This window comes from Myotis lucifugus, unplaced genomic scaffold (genome assembly GCF_000147115.1).
Source record: "Myotis lucifugus unplaced genomic scaffold, Myoluc2.0 scaffold_1968, whole genome shotgun sequence".
NCBI lineage: Eukaryota > Metazoa > Chordata > Mammalia > Chiroptera > Vespertilionidae > Myotis > Myotis lucifugus.
This window is the reverse complement of record NW_005873016.1, coordinates 10,117-32,107: the sequence shown is the minus strand read 5'-3', so window position 1 is coordinate 32,107 and position 21,991 is coordinate 10,117. Positions and strand designations below refer to the sequence as shown.

General features: G+C 41.3%; 2 protein-coding genes across 2 annotated transcripts in view; both read right to left on the bottom strand.

Moving 5' to 3' along the window:
* Nucleotides 1-417: 417 nt before the first annotated feature.
* Nucleotides 418-16,805, bottom strand: LOC102421067 (bifunctional glutamate/proline--tRNA ligase-like). Its single transcript, XM_006108257.3, has 12 exons — nucleotides 16,629-16,805; nucleotides 13,356-13,440; nucleotides 12,437-12,536; nucleotides 11,452-11,608; nucleotides 10,010-10,149; nucleotides 9,476-9,570; nucleotides 5,619-5,745; nucleotides 4,720-4,912; nucleotides 3,177-3,348; nucleotides 1,684-1,917; nucleotides 985-1,069; nucleotides 418-555 (listed from the first exon to the last, which is right to left on the bottom strand). The coding sequence occupies exons 1-12, from the start codon at nucleotides 16,672-16,674 to the stop codon at nucleotides 433-435; spliced, it is 1,557 nt and encodes a 518-aa protein (XP_006108319.1). The 5' UTR covers nucleotides 16,675-16,805; the 3' UTR covers nucleotides 418-432.
* Nucleotides 16,806-20,714: 3,909 nt separating this feature from the next.
* The window catches only part of LOC102420759 (3'(2'),5'-bisphosphate nucleotidase 1-like), a gene marked incomplete at its 5' end in the record, with an annotated part of 11,171 nt that continues 9,894 nt past the window's right edge, over nucleotides 20,715-21,991 (bottom strand). Inside the window, one exon of the mRNA XM_014450301.1 lies at nucleotides 20,715-21,642. Coding sequence (XP_014305787.1) covers nucleotides 21,494-21,642 — 149 coding nt within the window. The remainder of the gene's footprint in view (nucleotides 21,643-21,991) is intronic.

The following is a 21,991-nucleotide window of genomic DNA, read 5'->3' as shown; positions in this document are numbered from 1 at the left end:
GGAACGGTGGAATGGTCAAATCTTCCCTTTGCCATGTTTTTAAAAACTAGGAATAGTGCATTTTCAATGGGTTTGTATAAACAAGTCTTACATAAATGTGATTGTGCTTCAAAGCTGTACAACAGCTCAGGGTATAAGATATGCTAGAAGCTTTGTGCTAAGTAAGGCGAATAAAAGCATTAATACCTTCTTACAGAGAGTTCGCAGCTTGAAAGCAGAAAAATGAATGCAGAGTGTTCACAAACGATTTAAGGAAAAGCCGTTACTGTTCCCCATCACTCCAAGTTTGCTTGCTTGAATCACTGTTACTCATTTGGTACAGTTAATAGGCTTAACGCTCTCTATATGTTTAAAAAGGGAAAATATTCCATTTTCCTGTAAGTCTGCAACAATGATAACATTCTTCACAAAACTGCCTCTCCCATGAGCACGCTAATGAACTCTACAGGTAGGAGTTAGACATGAGAAAAAGGGCGTAAGAGTCAGAACATTTACCTTTTTGTTAAATGCCCAAATTTTGTCCCATTCCATGTTCACAACTGAACGCGAGGAACCCTGGAAAAACAGTAATAAAATGACTTAAAAGACAAGAAGTAATGAAAACATTCCTTTAACTGTAGCTGTGCATGTTAGAAAAAGTAAGCCCAGTATTTGCTTGCAAGTTTATTTCCGCTGGAATATAAACTTATTATGTACAAGCTAATTTGGTTCCTTCAATAGGTAGAGTCAACAGTCACATACTGCACTGGGTAAAAATACTCCAGCTGCTTTTGTCCAACCCCAGCTTAGGAGTGTAGGACATTCTCAGTTTCCCATTCTCAGAGTATAAACAGTACTAAACATACTCTTTTTAAAAAAACATTTGCCCTTGCATTATAAGGCACAAACAAGGAATAGAAAGAACAGAAATAATAAAGACCAAGGAGGTATTAAGAGACACTTGAAAATTCCAGCAGACAATCTGGGAAAGAAACCATCACTCACCTGAGCAGCAATAAACTGCTTCAGTCCTTCAACTGTCATCCCTCTTCTCAGCACACCACGAACCGTGGGAAATCTGGGGTCATCCCTGGGAAACGGACATTTTTCAGCATTAATTAGATTTTTTAATGTGTAGATGCAGAGTACAAAATACCTTAACGAGTAATATTATATTCAGCTTGTTAAATATTTGGACTGAGAGATGGTTGTAATAATTGGGTAGATCACAACCCAGAGCCCGAGTGCATGGAAGAGGAAAGCTGCTCACCAGTCAGCTACTGGAAACAGTACAAGCATATTTGAAGAAAGACACAGGGTGACACCTTCAGATATGGAAAACCCGGGCATTAAACAGTAGGTGCTTTTTACTTCACAAACATTCAAGGTCCCTGCTGTACATATGACCAGGGCCAGACTCTCAAGTACTTTGCTATGAAACGCTGAAGATGTACTCCCATGTGCAGGGGATGTACCCCCATGTGCTTGTCATTCCCACGCACCATGGCCCACAATGTGCTCTATGTTTGCAGCATTGAAACAAAGGAGAAGGGGGACCTGATACACCAGAGCAAATAAAAACAAGGACAGAAACCCCACAGGCCTAGCATTCCACCTCCTCCCATCGTCCTCCCAGCCTCACAGCAGTTAAAAAGTCACTGAGCTACCATGCCCTTGCTCCCCTCCATTCAACAGTAAACATACCATCCATCCACCAGTCCTTCGTCTACAAACCACGTGAGTTTTCTCTTGGACAGCACTGTGTTGTTGAGATTTAGCCGACTATATTCCCAAATGTACGGTTTTCTTATGCCTAACGCTTCAATAATCCAATAAAACTGCTCATCTCGGTCATGGTATTCTGTTGTTCTCAGGGCATGTGTAACTCCTTCAATGCTGTCCACTATAGGGCAGGCAAAATCGTATGTTGGATAAACACTAGGGAAAAACGGAATATTTAACACATCAACAAGAAGCATTTTAGCCTTTCTATCTTAGATTAGGCATTATAAGCAGCAATACTAATTTAAAACATAGTCTTTACAAGTTAGGAAGTTCTTAAAACCCAACATGTTTTATGACTATTAATAATCAAAGTATATCAAAACATTATCAGGTTTTGAGAATAATGAATTGGTTACCTACTCAATATTCAAACAAAAAAGCAAATTTGCAATTTAAAAGACAATCAGGTATTGGCACAGCCAACTATACAACCATATTTCTGTAATGACCAATGCACATCATGGTAGGAAGCAAGATACAATCATTTGGAGGGGAATTTAGCTTTTCAATCTTATTAATCTCACACTCAAGTAAACTACTTTTGTAATAACTGCATTCAAGAAGAGATAAGAGGAAAAAAAATTAGGTAAATTAAAATTCCATTTAAGATTGAATACACCTAAAAGAAATTTCTGCCTAAAAAAATGTACACAGCACATAAGCAGTTTTAATTTGAATTTTAAAAAACGTATTACTGCTCCTGCATTAGGCTTCGTAATTATTTGATACTGAAAATGTGGATGCAAATTCAGTTTTCCAAAAGTATCCAAAACATGTGCTTAGTGAAACAAGGAGCCACACATCAACACCGCCCAAGTTTACTTAAAGTCACACTAGCCAACCAGATAATCATTATATTTACCAATCTCTTCAAGTTAAAAGTCAGTATGAGTATGCAATAGGCTTCTTCAAAGTATAAGAAAACATATTCTATGATTACTTTATGAAGTAATCTAATGGAGGAACCTTTTAAAGAAAAAATTCTATTAACCTGAAAACCCACACAAGAAACTAAATAGAAACTAAAAACACATACTTTCTTTTACTGTTCCTATTTCTGTAAATTTTCAGTTCTGTCACATTCATGAATGAATTTATGCCTAGCAGAATCAAAGTTTAAACTAAGACAAGTATCTTCATCTAAAGATAAATAAAAAATAGATACCACAGTGTATCTAATCAACACATTACAAAGCAACTGCAGGCAGCCTCAGGGACTTCTACAGATACAAGGCATCTTAGAAATGATGTGGAGCCTTAACTGGTAAGTGTTCGCCCGACAGGCTGCCTGCTGTACACAGGCCCAGTTCATCCACGATGAGCAAAGACCAGGAGTCATCACTATTCCATCCTGTACCGACTCCGAGTTCACAGGGAGCATCGGAGCAGGGCCTGGCAGGCGATCACCTTACTTGTATCGATTTCCAGTCCTCGGGTGAGGCTGAATTTTGCAGCGGTACAGTGTCGGGTCCCTCATGCACCCATTGTTACTGTTCATGTCAATTTTTGCTCGCAAACAACAGGACTGACCAAACGGGCTCCCTTTTTTCATTTCTTCCCACATCTGCAGATTCTTCTCAACAGCTACAAAATGAGAGTTATATTAGTTGATCTGGCATATTACTAATTGAGTTGAATTCAAATTTAAGAGTCCTGTAATTTTATATAAGTGTTCATGCTCTGGTTTTATATTATCAGCAGTTTAAAAGTACGATAATAGTTCCAATATCTGGTGCCAAGAGTAAATGCACTGGTTTATTTTTAATGCAGAAGTTTCAAAAGACACTTAGAAAATGCCCTCTATAAACAACTTTTAGAAAAAGTCAATACATTCTACGTGTAGCACTGATGAAGGCTAAGACAAGAAGCATGAGGCCTGGGGGTTTCTCTCCTCCGCATTTCCCATTTTCCATCATGACCCAACGGGCCGGCCCCCCTCCAATTAACCCCGTGCCTTTGAAGTGGAAGCACCCTGTTCCTTTGCCCAGGGACAGCCCGGTCTGGCCCGGTCCATGCGGCCCATCTGGAGAACAGGCTCGGGCTGAGAGCCTGAATCTGGGGGCTCCCTGAAAGCCCCTCTGTCATTCCAGTGGGAAGAAGGACACCCTTGGATCCGAGAAAATGAGAGGATAGAAAACAGATAGCGATACAAGTTTAATCCTAGAAAAAGAATGCTACATCCCAAGTGACTATGGTCTTACCTGTGTCAGAATATCAAAACCTTTTGGATAAAAAGACCCGTTAAAAAATGATTCTCTGTGGAAACTACTGAAATATGGTGGACACATGACCTGCTCCCAAAGGATCAAGTTAGGTCTAAAAGTCCAGTTGGTAACTTAAAAAGAAAAAAGACTTCTGTAACTATTTGACAAAAGACCTCTATAACTATTTGACTTTACTTCCCAAATGTGACATTCAAGATTTAACTATAATAGTGTGGAAGTTCCGGCAACATAATTATAGAATGAATATAGGCCAATTCCGAAGCCCAAGGACAAGTAATAAGAAAGATGTGCATTTTTGTCAAGTGCTATTTCAAAGATTTAGGGCAACACCAAGATTATAGGTTATGTTCACATTTACCCACATGCTGAAAGGAAGGTTTAAAGCATGAATAATATTATCACCAAACACTACAAAGGCTAAGCATTTCAACTGAGGAAAATATAGAAATGCCACAGAAGGAATCACTCCAATAGAATGAAGTGCACAAGGCTGTACGTAGTACGTGAGATGCAAAGGGCACGCGTACCTAACGCGCAATTGTGAGGCTCCCAAAATAACAAGAGAAAGATGACAGAGAAAGAAAAAAGATTGGTGAGAGATGAACTAATATATGAATCATGTTCGCAAATGTGTTTAAACCAGCGTCTTTCACAGAAAAGAAACCACGTTCTACTCAAGGCGCAAAGCACAAGAACATCAATAAAACATCAAACGCTGACTGTGCCTTACAGTTGTTTCTGTGTTTGGATTCTGTCCTCTGCTCTCGTTCGGCTTTCATCCGCTCAGCAGGAGTATCATCCACATACGCCTTCCCTTCCTGAATTAGCTTCTCGGCGTATTTCATTATCGTTTCAAAATGGTCCGAGGTGTAAGTGAACTGGTCTGGTTCGATATGCAACATGGCAACGTCTTCTAGGATAACCTGCAACAGGAACCCCAAGTCACCATCAGTTTATCTCGCACATTTCCTTGTCCATTTTCATTCCTTGACACTGTATTTGGGCAAAATGTAATAACACACCGTCAGCCTTATTTAGCCTGGAAATGGTTGTGCAAGTTGTATTCGGTCGGAAAAGAAAAAGAGAGAGACTCGCTCTACTAGCTTCTGAATGGTCGGCTGAGAAAGTGGCCTCCTGAGGGAGCTTTCCATTTACTCTGGAAAAGCTGGTTACTATTGGCCGTTCTGACAATGACTTGCCCGCTCTGCACACCTTGCAGTGCTTCTGAGTAAAGATGATAGGAGAGGCGAGGAGACCTTCCCATTCCCCAATACGTAGTCGGTGTGTGTTTCAGCCATAAACTTAAAACTATATGACAGAAAGGAAACCTGCCTCTAGTTACCCATTAATTTAAAAAACATATTTATGAGAATAGGTATTTAGGGAAATTCTACAACAATCGAGGAAGAACAAATAAATTGAAGGTTTTGGAATGGGAGCTCAGTATTTATTGGCTTAGGTCTGAGACACAGAATACACAGATGAAGGAAAAAAGCGTCTATGAGAACAAACTTAATTTAGTGTCATGAATGAAGTTTCTATTTAACTCACATACCATGAAGGTATCAGGTCACCATCTAATTTGAAATAACTTTTCTGACAAAGGGTTATCACTACACCTTTAATTACCTTCTCAAAATCTTCCTTTTCTTTTTCAGGATTTGTGTCATCGAATCTCATGATCAGTTTCCCTTTAAAGTTAACCTGGTAGTGCTGGTTGAGAAGAGCAGCTTTGGCATGCCCAATGTGTAAGTAACTAAAACAAAAACATTTCACAGAAACACTCATTAACACGTCTTGACTGAAGAGTTACACTTAACCTTTCTGAGGAGATGAGAACTAAACAAAACTGCTTCTAGTTGGAAAGTACTGGGATAGAAAATGTGACCCTGGCAGGAAGACAGACAGACTACCACACTTATCTTAAGAAATAATCTCATATGCAAAATCTCACCAAGTTATTTACAAAAGGACTTTCATCACTAAGGACTTTCGTCCAGTACTAAGGTCTCACTCTGTAAACCACAGTCTATGCAAACACTACTGCTCCTAAGGGCAGCTGACAATTATAAGATACAAAATGAATCAGAGGCAATGTTGATAATGGTACAAACATCAACACCCTCCTCTATCAATGAACCGGGTGAAAAGAAATGCCTACACTGTTGCTGTTAAAAACATAATCTATCTTCCAGCAAACAGGGCATGAAGCATGGAAGGTTAATCGGCTCTCACTACTTTTTACTAGTTTCAATTGATAAAGATAGCTGCAGTCACACTGTTCTATGGTCACCTAATGTCACACACACCTCTGATCGTAGTTAATATCAACAAGGAAGAAAAAAATACAGCACCCTGAATGTCCCTATACCATTTTTAAAATCAACCCTTTTTAGAAATTCATATAACATTCTAGATCAGTGATTCCATTTTAAGAGTTTATATGCACAGGTTAATGGTAGACAAGTACGATGCAATGCATTTAGGGTTATTCAAAACTTTCTGCATAAAATAAAGGGCTGTAAGCGGTCCCAGATGACATTCTAGAACAGAAAAAGAACATTAGGAAAAAACTGATAAAATTAAAAAAAGATATGGAGTTTAGATGATAATAATGTATCAATACTAGCTCATTAGTTGTGGCAAAGGTACCATAGTGATGTAAGACATTAACATTAGGCGAAAACTTGGGGCAGGGTGTATGGGAACTTTTTGTACTTTTTTTGCAACATTCTGTAAATTTAGAAATATTCTAAAATAAAAAGTTCATTAAAAATAGAGAACTGCATTTCAAGAAACAAACAGAAATACTGAAAGCATTAAACCCATAACATGTTACCCCCCGTTGTTAAGGAAAAAAAGATTAATAATCACTGACTACCTGCTATCTGGCAGTTAATATGTTAGGCATTACACACAGGGATTAATTTAGAAGTGATAAAATCAAACCATTATCTTAAACTTAAAGATATTTCTGACTCTGAAATAATGTGTGCAGTTCTAATAATTCAAACCTCAAGAAAGCTAACAGGACTGTAAAACATTCATTCCCAAGAGACAACCTGTATTAGAACAGCTGAAGAAAATACGACTCATGCTGTGTTAGTACCGATGCTGGATTGGGCTCCTGCCACATGTGACACAGGCATATAATTTTAAGTCATACGGACTCTAGAGCCAGACAGTGCTGGTTTGAGCCGGCAAGTTACTAACCATCGTATGAACCAGCTTCGGAAAGCTTTTGTAAAATGGAGATACTAGCAGTGCCTTTCTCACAGGCTTATTAGGATTAAATAAATTACTATATGTAAAGTGCTCGGTAGCATTTGCACAAAATAGTTATATATCATGTTAGCTAAGAATAAGAATAAAGGGTGAGTCAAGCCTTCTGGCCTTTCATGCAAGACTGAAAGTGATTAAAAAATAATTAGCCCTGCCCTAACCGGTTTGGCTCAGCAGATACAGCATTAGCCTGCGGACTCAAGGGTTCCGGGTTCAATTCCGGTCAAGGGCATGTACCTTGGTTGCGGGCACATCCCCAGTAGGGGGCGTGCAAGAGGTAGCTGATCGATGTTTCTCATCGATGTTTCTAACTCTCTATCCCTCTCCCCTCCTCTCTGTAAAAAAATCAATAAAATATATTTAAATAATAATAATAATAATAATTAGCCCTAAGCCTGCGGACTGAAGGGTCCCAGGTTCGATACCAGTCAAGGGCATGTACCTGGGTTGCGGGCACATCCCCAGTAGGGGGTGTGCAGGAGGCAGCTGATCAATGTTTCTCTCTCATCGATGTTTCTGACTCTCTATCCCTCTCCCTTCCTCTCTGTAAAAAAATCAATAAAATATATTTTTAAAAAAATAATAATTATTATTCTTCAGCAATATAAGAAAATATGATAAAAAAAAGGAAAACCTAAACATTGATTTATATTCCCAAATCCCAAAACTGTATTCAGATAAGACCATGCTCTGACACTGACATACTTTAGAACAAATGAGGAATTCACTACTCCAAGTGAAAGAAAATATAAAGATTCAAAAAGGACAACTGTTCAAATGGCATCGCTATAAACAACTACTCCTAAGAAAGTGGGTTTTATCAAATCACTGAAGTCACTACCCAACAGGACAGCCATGACCTCTCACCCCAGGGACACAGAAGCAGAAAACGGGGTAGACTCATGGGAATTAAACCATGCAAGACAGGTATTATTGGTGACTGATTCCACCCAGTCGACCAATCAATCACTTAATGATTTAGTCTGTCAATTTTCCAGAATCATTATTTCTCTTTCATCTCCTCTACCCACCCATTATTTCACCACCTAAATCAGCAAACTTAGAAAAGCAGACAGAAAACGGGGAATGCTAAAACTGGCTTTGCCGTTAATGGCGCTTATGAAATAGTTTGTGAAGAACTATCAAGAATGGATGGCTAGCCCTAACCAGTTTGGCTCAGTGGATAGAGCGTCGTTCTGCGGACTCAAGGGTCCCAGGTTCGATTCCGGTCAAGGGCATGTACCTTGGTTGCGGGCACATCCCCAGTGTGCAGGAGGCAGCTGATCGATGTTTCTCTCATCGATGTTTCTAACTCTCTATCCCTCTCCCTTCCTCTCTGTAAAAAATCAGTAAAATATATTTAAAAAAAGGAATGGATGGCTAAAAAGCTGTGTATCTGCCACTTTCTATTGTCTACACATTCCATTCGCCACAGATGGGGAAGAATTTGGCTACACAATACAAAACCTGAAATTAAATAAAATTCTTTGGGAGAAAATAATCATGTCATTTAAAAAATGTGTATAATACCTTCCCAACGGCTAAGCTCCGTGGCTACTGCTTTAACAAGAGGCACTGAATCATATTCACATCCGTGAAGGGCTCTGTTATAAAGCCTGTCTCCTGTGCTCCAGGAGGCTGACAGGTGTGCAAAAGCCAAGACTTCCCCAGTCTTGGGTATGCTGGGCACGGCCCGAAGCAGCCCCAGGCTACTGACCTGCAGCCACAAGTCTTTTTCCTAATGAGCTAGCAACCTCTTATTATTGTTTGTGGGCGCCAAGAGAGAAAAGGGTGGGGAAACCTGTTAATAATTTTTAGGACCCCCCCCTCCTTTATTTGGGGAAAAAGTAACTGAAAATAATTCTACCATCACTTCTACTAATGACACAAATGTAAGTCCTTATTAAATGAAAACCTAAAAATCTCAAAATGTAAGTAAAACTGAAGCCTTTCTACTTAAGAGATTTTTCTATCATAATTATAATTCTGTTTGGCGTAAAGCACAAACACTGTTTCTCTCCTGGAATTAATAAACTAAAACTATAAATTTAATACAATAACTGTCAATAATTTAAAAAGGATTAAAATTTTAACTCCCACAATTAAAATCTTATTTTCTTCTATATTAACCTATTAATATTAAAAATATTTTAGAACTAGCTAAAGATTTTCCACTATTGTAATTTTAAGTTTTATTTTCTTACCCACTAGCCTCTGGAGGAAATCTGACAGTAACCTTTCCCATCTCAGCACCTGGGAGCTCAACAAACTTCCCAACATCTGGCTTTTTCTGAGAGGCCTGAAAACAAACAACAAAATAGGTTATATGGTTAAATGTTTAGGAATATATTAATTCAACAAATACCCTCCGCCCCCCGCCCGAAATGACATGAAGGCTCTACAGAAGCCCAGCACTCGATGGTCAGTGGTTCAAAAACTAAAGAGGAGATTTGGGAGGAAGAAAAGATGGTACACCTAAAAGTAATCTGGAGTTTGCAATTCCTGAGGGACACACACTAGATGACCATCATTGTTTAGACCTAGAATTATGTAGGTGGCGGCTGTACGTAGTTAACCAGCTACAGAGGCCAGCCAAGACTTACAATGGCAGATTCGTCCAAGACGACCTTGTTTATTCAGGAAAAGAAAATGAACTATGACTAGGGAGAACTTTCTTTTCAGATGTGGGGTCTCTGACAGACAAAGACGTCAGCATTATACAGTTTAACCAGGCTTACCCCTTTAGCTTTGGTGGCTGAAACATTCCACTTGGTACCCACTGACTGGAAGGCCTGCTGGGCTTCAAGAAAGCCAAACCAGCGCTTTACATGAACCGGAGCTCTGTTCTGCTGCAGCTGCTCCTGCCAGGCCACATTTCCTGTTAGCAAACATAATTTTAACATCACTCAGTAAGTCTGCAACTTCAAAAGCAAAGCTCTAGTCGGGGTTAATTTAAGGAAAGGACATGGCTTAGAGCTGTGATTCTATAATGAATGAAATCAGAATATACGCTGAAATGTTTTCTAAAACTTTAATATACTTTACAGAATTCACAGAATTTAATTAAAAATACTTTTTCAGGCCCTGACCAGTTTTGCTTGGTGATTAGAGCATCAGCCCATGGAATGAAGGGTCATGGGTTCTATTCTGGTCAAGGTCATGTACTGTCCATGCGCATGAGGGAGGCAATCTGTCTGTCTCTCTTTCCCCTCCCCATGCCCACACCTTTCCTAATAGAAAAATTTTTTAATTCAATTCACTGAAATAAATAGTACATTGTGTCCTCACCACTGCCTCACATCCACTGTAAGGCCATTGCTACATTTCATAATTAAGAAAAGCTTTAAGGAAGTAAACTAGAGATCAAAATAAAAATTAAGATCAAACAGCAGCTCATTCCTTCAGATATATTAAAAACAGGTACTGAAGGAAATTTAACTTTAACATCACAGAGTTATATCCTTAAGATATCTTTCATAAACATTAAGTCAAAAATCAATATACACAAAAATGTCATGACAAACCTAGAGATGAAAAGGTCTAACTAGAAAAGGCCTTCAATTTATGTTGGTTATTGTAACAACAATTTGGAGAAAAGTTTAAGCCACAAAAATGAATAGAAAATATTTTTAAAACCCCACATTACCCAAATTTAAAGAATAAAATACTATGGCATATTTCCTTCAGGTTTGTTTTTACAGAAAGTAAATTAACAAAATTCAGGTCCCCTCTGTACTGTTCCTCAATCCCATATCCTTACCTGTTGCAAACTAGTCACAGAAGACGGAAGCCGTGACCTCGGAGAGGTCAGCTCCAGCTCACCCCCTCACTCACACTCCTACTGAGCGATTAGACAACAGTGCCCGGAGCAAAGTAATGGCTGAGACAGGAGAGGTCTAACATCAATGGGATGAGGGCATCTTTAGCAGGAACAAGGCCAACTCCAAAGGCAAGAGGGGGTCTGAGGCAGTGAGAGATGACCCCCGGGGCACAGATAGGGAGCCCTGTACCTGGACAGGGATAAAACAGCTGGGCTGGTCATTTCTTTGTAAGTCCTAAGTATCTGCCAATAGACAGATAAATGGATGTTTATTCAAATACAGAGAAGCACATGTACTTCTTATCCAGCAAAACGTTAAATAATTAAAACACAACATTCTTCAAGGCGAATTACTGATACCTTTCAGGGTGGCCCAAACACATAAGTCAGCTAAGCTCAAGGAGTGTCCAACCAAGTATGTCCTCAGAGACAGGCAATGGTTGAGCTCATTGATGGCAGAAGGGAACAAATTACATGAAGACAATTTTGTGGCACTAAACTCCAACCAGTGATCAATCTGTGAACATAAAAGAAATCCATCCTGGAATTTAGATTTGAATAAAAACAAGCAAACAAACAAACAACCTCAGTCAGAACCATGCCTTTCTTTTAAGTGATAGAATTTACCATTATGTGGATTTAATTCTAATTGCCTGGGATCTAAACTGGCGTGTACAAACACATTTTGTGGTTATTTTTCTGTGCTATTTTTTCTGCAGGACATTAAGGGGCACTTTCAGGGAAGAAAAAGAAAAAGATAGGAGAACTGGCAGCAGGAAAAAATAACCAACTGATTCAACCCAATAGGTGGTAGCCAGATGAAACAGACTCATCCACTTGCAGGGTTTAAAAGTAAACACTTGGAAACTATTCTTTGTATTCTGGATTTTATAAGCATTAGAAAAGTTAGAGCTGAATACAAACAGAAAAAAAAAGGCATTACTGTAATTAATAAGGTATATACTTAGAAAGGAAAATGGGGTCCAACCTACGTGTGTGCCCCTGGGGAAACTTCTTAACTTTAACTTTTCTAGGCCTGTTCCTCATCTGTAAAGTAAGGGGATTGCATAATATGATCAATATGTTCACGTCCAGCTACGGAATACTAGGAATCTAGCAAGAGGAAGAAAGCATTCAATGACCCAACTTTGGGATTAAAAGTTCCCAGTTAGGAGCTAAGTTTTTTTTTCTGAAAATAAAAATGGGCTCAGAATTCCTTAACTTGGTCTATGACTGTCAATATCCTTAAACAGAATAACAGTACATAAGCCAACAAGAAAATGAAGTTCTCAAAAAAGCAGAAGCATAAATCAAAACCAATCACACCCAGATGTTCATTCCGTACCTCAGTATGTTCCATCAGGTTAGAGCCGTAGAGCCGGGCTGTCATTGCCACTCTAGCCAAGTAGCGAAGAATGGAATTTATGTCCGTGAAGACCACATTTCTAGGACATAAGCATGAGGCAAAATATTACTGGTTCTAGCAAATTAGTAAGACTCGTGAGACTTATGAAGAAATAAAAAGATAGAAATCTCCTATTTACCATGTATTTTCTACTACAGCCCAAAAAAAATGTGATTTGTCCTTTACTGTTTCTATCAAATTCCAATTTGTTCTGAAATGTTCAGCTAAATCCAACAACTGACTCCAGAGTAGACTATCTATATGATGCAACCTCCTCCTATTAGTTTCTATATGTCTATTCAGTGGTGCAAATAGGAAAATATAATTGGAATATTGAGAATAACTGGTTTAAAATAAATCAAAGCAACAAAGCCAAGGATATCTTCTTAGAGAAGCTAGTTTTATCAACTTTCAGGTAAAGATAGAAGATCAAACCCCATCAAAATTGTTTTTTAAGAAGTATTTTAAAAGACCCAAAATCATAAAGAAAAAAAGATGAGAAGAGACAATAAAATAATTCTTACTAAATTTATTTATTACCACTGACTTTAAATTCTTACAATCTCCCACCACAGTAAATTATAATTGAATTTAAAATCCTTATATATACTTTCAACAATGATTTTTTTTTAAAAAATAAAATCCATATATATATACATATCTTTCTGTATATTTTTACTTTCTTTCAAACAGATTACAAATATAAGTCTCTAAACAGAGTTCTTTTAGAATGAAGAAAAGCATTCTTCTTTCTAGGGACTATCTACCCATTAGCAAGTAACACAAGCCTACAACATTCAATCCTGAATGTTTTTTAAATGCTGCTGAGTACTGAAAACAAAGCTATAAAAACACTTACTCAGACACACGAAGAATATTCTCTTTCCCTTCTTCCACAAAAATGCTGACGTTGTCTTTCACATGTTCTACCGCCAGCAAAGCACCTAAATAGAACAAGATGAAAAGATTTCTCCACATAAATGCTGTAATTATTAAAACCTGAATCATAAAGCAATAAGGATGACTTAACACACCAACATTAAGTCTCGCAAAGGGTAAGCTTTTTTCCCAGGAGTCTATGAACAGAAAGTACTAGTCTTCTGGTTTTGGAGAAAGAAAAAAAAAATCAGCAACCACTCCCTGGCACAGTCCAACTGCTTTCGAAGATGCTCAGCCTCCAGTTAGGGCAATGATGGCGAACCTTTTGAGCTCAGCGTGTCAGCATTTTGAAAAACCCTAACTTAACTCTGGTGCCGTGTCACATATAGAAATTTTTTGATATTTGCAACCATAGCAAAACAAAGACTTATATTTTTGATATTTATTTTATATATTTAAATGCCATTTAACAAAGAAAAATCAACCAAAAAAATGAGTTCGCGTGTCACCTCTGACACGTGTGTCATAGGTTCGCCATCACTGAGTTAGGGACTTAGCAATTAATCTTTCCCTCCTTCAGGAGGCAAGAAAAAATTGGAATAGTGCTTTATAGAAAAGCTATTGTTAACAGTATTTGAGTGATTACTATGCAGTAGCCACTGTGCTACATGTTTTATAGACTTTAAAATTTTTAATCTTTGCAGCAACCTTAAGAGATAGACACCTTTATCTCCATTTTACAGGAGAGCAAACTGAGGCTTGCAGGAGTCCTAGCCCAAAGTCCTTGACTAAATAGGTGGCTGTTGGTATGTGAATGCAGGTCTCAGGCCGTCCAGAATCCAAAATCTAAAACACGGAAACACGGTGTCCTTTGCCTCTCCACACATATGAAAGTTTACTAAATGGATTCATTAATCCTTTGTCCCTTCATTCTGGCAACCAACCCCATGTGAAAAATAGCATTCCTCCTTCCTCTTGGAAACTGTGGGCGAAGCCAAACAAGGGACTTGCCATGCTCCCACCACTAGCAAGTGGCGGCCAGGATTGGACTGGGGTCCCCAGGAACCAATGTCTTTGTTCTCAACCGTGAGACCACACTGCCCAGTGCTTTTCAGCTCGGGAATCAAACCCATTCCTTTCAGAGCCCACTGATTTGTGTGAGGTTAGCCCAGGGGTGGGCAAACTTTTTGACTCGAGGGCCACAATGGGTTCTTAAACTGGACCGGAGGGCCGGAACAAAAGCATGGATGGAGTGTTTGTGTGAACTAATATAAGTTCAAAGTAAATATCATTACATAAAAGGGTACGGTCTTTTTTTTTTTTTAGTTTTATTCATTTCAAATGGGCCGGATCCGGGCCGGTCCGTAGTTTGCCCACGGCTGGGTTAGCCCATCATTACTGGAACCAATAGGCTAAAACAATAGCATCTTTACAAGGAATGTTTAAAATGGCTTCTCAACTGTGGTTTTTGTTACAGTTACACTCAGACCACCACCAAAGGTGAAAATGTAAGGCATACTTCGTTAGCCCCTTGTGGCCAACTGCATCCAAAGATCTGGCCCAGCCGGCGTGACTCAATGGTTGAGCGTGGAGGAAGCAGGAGGTCCCGGTTAGATCCCGGGTCAGGGCATATGCCAGGGTTGCGGGCTCGATCCCCAGTGGGAGATATGCAGGAGGCAGCCGATCAATGATTCTCTCTCATCGTTGATGTTTCTATCTCTCTCTCCCTCTCCCTTCCTCTCTGAAATCAATAAAAATATATGTATATACTAGAGGCCTAATGCATAAAATTCGTGCAAGAGTAGGCCTTCCTTCCCACAGTACCCAGGACCTGGGCTTCCCTTGGACCACTGGCAGGCACCTGGGACCCAGGCTTCATCCGGAAGGTTGTCCGGAAGGACTTCCGGTCTAATTAGCATACTACCCTTTTATTATTATAAGGTTTTTAAACAGATCTGGGCTTCTCAAACATTAGCAAAGTGCCCATGTGTCTATACCAGTGGTCGGCAAACTCATTAGTCAACAGAGCCAAATATCAACAGTACAACAATTAAAATTTCTTTTGAGAGCCAAATTTTTTAAACTTAAACTATATAGGTAGGTACACTGTTATTAACTTAATTAGGGTACTCCTAAGGCTTAGGAAGAGCCACACTCAAGGGGCCAAAGAGCCGCAGTTTGCCGACCACGGATCTATACTATCTATAGGCATTAACACATACGAGGTCAGCCCTAGCTGGTTTGGATCAGTGGACAGAACATCGGCCTGCGGACTGCAGGGTCCCGGGTTCGATTCTGGTCAAGGACATATGCGGGCTCGATCCCCAATAGGGGATGTGCAGGAGGCAGCTGATCACTGATGCTTCCATCTCTCCCTCCCTCTTTGAAGTCGTTATATATATATACACACACAAATACGAGGTCAATAAGCTAAATTATTTCGTGCAACTTTTCCCAAAGTGATAATTAAAAAAAAAAAAAGCAGAAATTATAAGCTCGCTCGCCACAATAACCTCGGCCACGCTGACAACTGCAGTTCCACCCTGAGCCTAAGGCGCATCGGGAAGATGACAGCTCCTGGCATTCCCTCCGTCCGCAGGGCGCCAAGCCAAGCAGCCCCGCCAGCCCACGCCGTGCGCTGGGGTGCTCGGGCCATGACCCCGGCGCCTCCAATGAGAAACAAAGGCAGCCTCCGTGGAAACTGTAAATGCCGCTGTGACCGTCTGCCTCGGTCCCTTTGCACCCAACGCAGAGGCAAGAAAAGCCAAAGCCGATGGACTGAGGAGCTTTTCTGGAGGAAGCGAGGAAAGGAGAGAGGACAGAGACTCACGGGGGGAAAAGTCTAAAAAAAGGAGGGGGGGATAATGGGGTTTGAAGTTCTGAAATGTTATCCCTACGAGCAGCTCTCGGTTCTCCAGGGAAAACCACTTCCAACAGGGAGGGGAGGGGAGGCGGCCGGAAGCGGTCCCTCCGGCTGAGGGCAGGTCCCGGGCTGAGCCCCGCTGTCCCGGCTCGCCCCGCGCCTCCCTCCGCGCCCCCAGAAAACTGGCGTCAGGAGCAGATGCACCCGCCGGGGGACAGAGGCGAGGGGCGCGGAGCCGACTCCGAGTTCAGGGGTGTTTGTTGGGGGCGGGGGGGGAGGCCTGGCCTCCGGGACTGGGATCCCCACGGCGCAGCCAGGCGCGGCGACCTTCCCGCCCCGCACCCTCCCCGGCTGATGCAACCCGCCCCGGCCCGGGCCGCGGGCCCTTACCCAGAGGAGGGTCCCCCGAATTCACGGTCAGACACAGCGTCGCCATCGCCGTGGGTCTGCGGGTGCACCTGTTCCTGCGCCGGCCTGGCTGCCGAGTCCACCCGGGACGGACGCGCCGAAAGGGAGAAGCCGCAAGGTGTGCGCCGCACGCCTGACGCAGCCGCAGCTCTCGCCCCGCCCCCTGCGCCGTGGCCGCCGGGGCTTGGCGCGCGCTGCTGACGTCATTGCCGCGCGCCCTCTGAGTCCAGCAACCCGTCCCCTCCCCTCCCCCCGCCCCGCCCCCCGCATCTAGGGACCCCAGGGCCTACGTGGCCTTCCTGGTTGCCATGGGAAAGACGCTGCAGCCACGGCGCTTACGACACTTCGTAAAGCACGGAACGCAGGTGGCGAGGCCAAGTTCACCTGAAGTACAACGCGAAATAAACAAATGGTGTTGTTTGTTGTCCTGAGTGTTAGGAACAAAAAAATAGAACATTGAGGACTAGCTGTGGTTACGGGAAATATTAATCATGCTCTGTTGCCATGATTGCCTTGTGCTGGTTAAAGAAAGGGCATTCTTTGCCGGGCTGGTTTGGCGGGGTGGCTGAGCGTTGACCTGTGAACCAGGAGGTCACAGTTCGATTCCTGGTCAGGGCACATGCCTGGGTTGTGGGCTCAGTCCCCAGTGTGGGGCGTGCAGGAGGCAGCCGATCGATGATTCTCTCTCATCATTGATGTTTCTGTCTCTCTCCCTCTCCCTTCCTCTCTGAAATCAATAAAAATATATTTTTTTTAAAAAGGGCATTCTAACCTGGCTGGGGGTTGTCCGATCCTGGGACCAGGGAGTCCCCTTGAACCTAGGAGTCACCCTTGGACCTGGGAGTCAACCTTGGAATGTGGTCCATTCTCATTCAAGAACTGCCTATTATCATAGAAAGATGGAGTCCCACCCCAGCATTGCCTACCTCTCCATGCCTGTAATCCCTACTCCCCCATGTAATCTTGATAAGGCTAAAAGGCTGATTCCAATGTAACCCTGATATTTTTTTTTGGGGGGGGGAGGGGGCGGCTAGCAATCTGAATCTGTGCCAGCAAGCCCTGTGTACATTCTTAATAACCTATAATTAAGTCATTGCCCTTTTCTCCACAAACTGGTCTTGCAAGACCTATTACCTGAATGCTCACCTTTCACAGAGGCCATAAACCATGACACAGCCCCAGAGGGGGGTTATCAGGGCCTGGCGCCAGGACAGGCCCTTAGGAATGGTCTCAAGACCCCCAACACCTGGGGCTTTTTGCAAAGCCCGTGAAAGGTCCGGAAGTCCCATTCCATATTTGGGGGTCAAAGACACCAAAAGGGGATAAAAAAGGGGTTTCCACCATATTGGTTGGTTCAGAATTTGAGAGGCAACCTCCTCTGAGTCCGCCGGTGTAATAAAGCTGTGTAACTCCATTTCTCTAAGTGTTGCTACCAGTTTTTCTCTGGTCTTCTATAACAATCTTTGTCCTATCCTATACATGCAGCTGGCTTACGGGGGACTGCAGGGAAGATTTCTGTGGATGACCTGCTGCTTTCCCATGCTGCTGGCGTTATTGGAATAAATGCTCAGATATGATTCAACCCTGTCTCTGCTGAGCTGGCTCAAGTAGTGACAGGCAACCAGTACCCACTGTGTGTATGTAAGCACAGAACAAGTCCTGGGCGCACACACCAAGCTCACAGCTGTGGTGACACTGTGGATGCAGGAACTTATCTCATGTTTCCTCCATTTTTTGTTCAAAAGGGGAATGTATTTTCAATAGTTCTTTTTGTACTTGAAAGTAATAGTTATAAAGAAAGGATTTACTGGACTGGGTGAAAAAAGTGAAAGGGTTAAGAAGTACAGGATCAGAATGATAGTTACAAAGTAGTCATGGGGATTAAACAGAATAGGGAATATAGTCAATAATATGGTAATAATTATGTATGGTGCCAGTTAGATACTGATATGGAGGATGTATTTTCATGGTTACAAATTGAACATAATTAAAGCATAGTGATTAATCACAAAAACAATATGTAATTATAGATGTGTTTTCTGATGGTCTTAGGCGACCCCTGTGAAAGGGTCGTTTGACCCCCAAAGGGGTCGAGACCCACAGGTTGAGAACTGCTGTTCTAGAATGTACTGAGGAACTTAATGCTGCCCAAGACAAGACCCGCTGTTTCTAAACACGTATTACTATGCACCTAGGAATGCTTTTCCGTACCTCTGTCCACTTTCCTCTCGGGCTCTCCAGTCTGGGGCCCCCCCACCTGACACTCTCATATGTCAAAGGCTGTCCTGTCTCCCATGCTCTTGCTCCCTAGGTCAGATGTCTCCAGTCCATTCAACACTCCTTCAAATGATAGTTTTAATCTATTCCAGCTGCCCTTTTCCGGATACACTCCTGTTAGTCAATGTGCCTTTTAAAATGTGATACTCAGAGCTAAGCAAAATGTTCCGGGTGTGGTGTGATGAGGGCTGAGTGCTGGCAGAAGCACGCTCTTAATGTTGCCCATTACAAGGCCATTAATGCACCACAGTAGCTCTTTACAGCTACAGTAAAGTGTCGACTCACGTCAAGATTGTAAACAACAAGTCCCCAGAGTTCCCCATTCTCCAGTTATCTAATGTAAGACATCGCATGTATTCATTTACCCTTGTCTTGATCCGTACAGGATTTAACAGAACTAATTTTCTCATTTTAAATATCATTGCTAAATTTTAACTTTTGAGATCATTTCTTTCCATCTCTATCACTCAGTGCATCCAAGTCATCTATCATGGTTGATTTTTGAGAGAATGGAATCAAGAAAATGGATGTCATAAATAAAAAATGACTTGTAAAAAGCATGCCAAAAAAAAAAAAATTAGTTCCGAGCTGTGGTACACAAATAGAAACCTGCTTTCAGGAAAGCAAGATATAGCAGTTAGAGTCCTAGTGATAGTGATCTTGTTGGATGCTTTTATTAATTAGCTCCAAGAGTTCTAGTTAGGTTGGATTTTCTGGATAGATCATTTTTTTCCTTCTATCCAATACATTTTTAAAAATATATTTTTAGCCCTAGCTGGGTTGGCTCAGTGGGTAAAGCGTCCGCCTGTGGACTGAAGGGTCCTGGGTTCGATTCCAGTCAAGGGCATATGCCTGGTTGTGGGCTCGATCCCCAGTAGGGCACATGCAGGAGGCAGCCAATCAATGATTCTCTCTCATCATTGATGTTTCTCTCCCACTCCCTTTCTCTCCGATTCAATAAAAACATATTTAAAAAAAATTTTTAAATTGATTTCAGAAAGGGAGAGCGAGAGATGGAAACATCAATGATGAGAGAGAATCATTGATCAGCTGCCTCCTGCATACCTCCTACTGGGGACCAAGTCCAAAACCCGGGCATGGTTCATAGGTGCTCAACCACTGAGCCACACTGGCTGGGCTCTTTCCCATATTTATATCTCTTATATGTCATCTTTTTTTTTTTTTTGTCTAGGGATTCAGTATAATGTTGAATAAGAGGAATGATAATGTTGAACAAGAACATTTTTGTCTAATTCCTGATTTTAGTGGGAATATTGATATTTAAGGGAAGATAAAGAAAAACTGAGAAAGGAAATTGAGAAGGAATTGGTAGAAAAGGGAGGAAAAATATCAGGATGAAGAGAAGAAAATTGCAGGAGGGAGTAACCAAAGATGTCAAAGCCAAGTCCTCTTCAGGCTCGATTACAGATGCTCTCCGTAAAATGATACTATCTTATGGAGGGAGTTCTGAACTTCAATGCCGAGTGAATCCCTGGAGTAATCTTAAACTATTCAGAATCAAAATTGCTGGATGGAGCCTGTGACCACTTTTGCAAAGCTTCCTAGGTTGATTCTGAGATGCAGTTGGGGTTGGGAATGATTAATTTCAGCCACTTGCTTAATCTAATAACAGAACAATTTATTTAAAAGCAGTTAGATGGGCACTAGGCTTACAGGGTTGATCATTTTCTAAGTTTTATAAATGTCACTATGTTGTACACCTGAAACTAATATAAAATTGTCAACTGTAATTTAAATAAAAAATAATAAAAGCACTGGACAGAGACTAGCTAGAATGAAATAATTTATTATAAAGAAGCCATTTTTCCATAAATCTGTTTCATCAACATACATAATAACATTTCAGTATGTTCATAACTGGAAATTTTTAAAAATTACTGTGAAAACAAGAATGAGATTCAGGTAACAACTTGTGCTTCTGTGGCCTAAAAAAATCTGGCTTATACAATAGGAATGTTGATTAAACAACTGACAAGGATCGTCAATTGGAACTAAACTTTTCTTTTACTTCTCCCAATAAAAGGAGGAACAGAAATGTGACAGACAGACTTTACAGAGTCTCCAGATGTTAAAATTGGTCTGGTGGATGAATTAATCACCAAGTTCTTAAAATCTATTTTCTACTCCTAAGTACCTAAAAACAGATCACTGATCAATGCAGAATCAAGTCAAGGGGGAGCTCTGATTACACCCCATTCGTCTTAAACTGTATGACTTTGAGAAGCAAGTCCTCCTCCTAGCTAAGTACATGAAATGTTCCCTTAAAGAATGAGGGCATGTTTTTAGGTTGTCTGTGGTTTATTGATAATATTGCAGCACAGCAGACAGATTCCAATGGCTGCACGTGGTGTCTTGAAATTCATCCCAACGGGAGGCTGATTGACCTGCAGGCTGGACCGACTGCCCAAGTCCGCGAGTGTCAGCATTTCCTCAGTGTCAGGATCAACTTCAAGGACATCCTCATCTAAGGCTGAGACTTCGGGAACGTAGTCCTCTCTCCTCCCTCTCCTCCTGCAGCTGTCCCCCTAGCTAAGGCCACCAGACGTGCCTTAGGGGACCAGTGCGTTTTTAACAGATTCGGGAACGCGGCTGGCGTAGTAGTCATGGTTCCTCAGCGAGGCCAGGACCCCGGCGGAGTTCATGTGCTTCACTTCCTTGTCGTACTGAAGGGCATTGCCATGGACGTCGGTTAACTTGCCTACAGAAAAAACACAGCACGTTAATGGCCGATTCTACCATAATAGTTCATTATTTGTAAGCGCCTCTTGCTTCCCTGTGCAATAATATCCAATTAATTCTGCAGAAGGAAGATAATGGTTAAGTGCTAATAATTCACTTAAAATTTAAGACTACAGAACAATCTTAACTAACTGAAGGATAAAACATTTTTTTTTCTGATTAAAATCATTTCACTTAGCATTTTCTTTTTTTTTAAAATATATTTTATTGATTTCTTACAGAGAGGAAGGGAGAGGGATAGAGAGTTAGAAACATCAAAGAGAGAGAAACATCTATCAGCACCTCCTGCACACCTGCTACTGGGGATG

Excerpts from the sequence above, each read along its gene's own strand:
- LOC102421067 (XM_006108257.3), bottom strand. The coding sequence starts at position 16,674 with ATGGCGACGCTGTGTCTGACCGTGAATTCGGGGGACCCTCCTCTGG. Across the intron at positions 10,150-11,451 it reads TGTTTGGGCCACCCTGAAAG|GAAATGTGGCCTGGCAGGAG; the intron begins GTATCAGTAATT and ends GTTTGCTAACAG. Across the intron at positions 9,571-10,009 it reads CAGCCACCAAAGCTAAAGGG|GCCTCTCAGAAAAAGCCAGA; the intron begins GTAAGCCTGGTT and ends GTTTGTTTTCAG.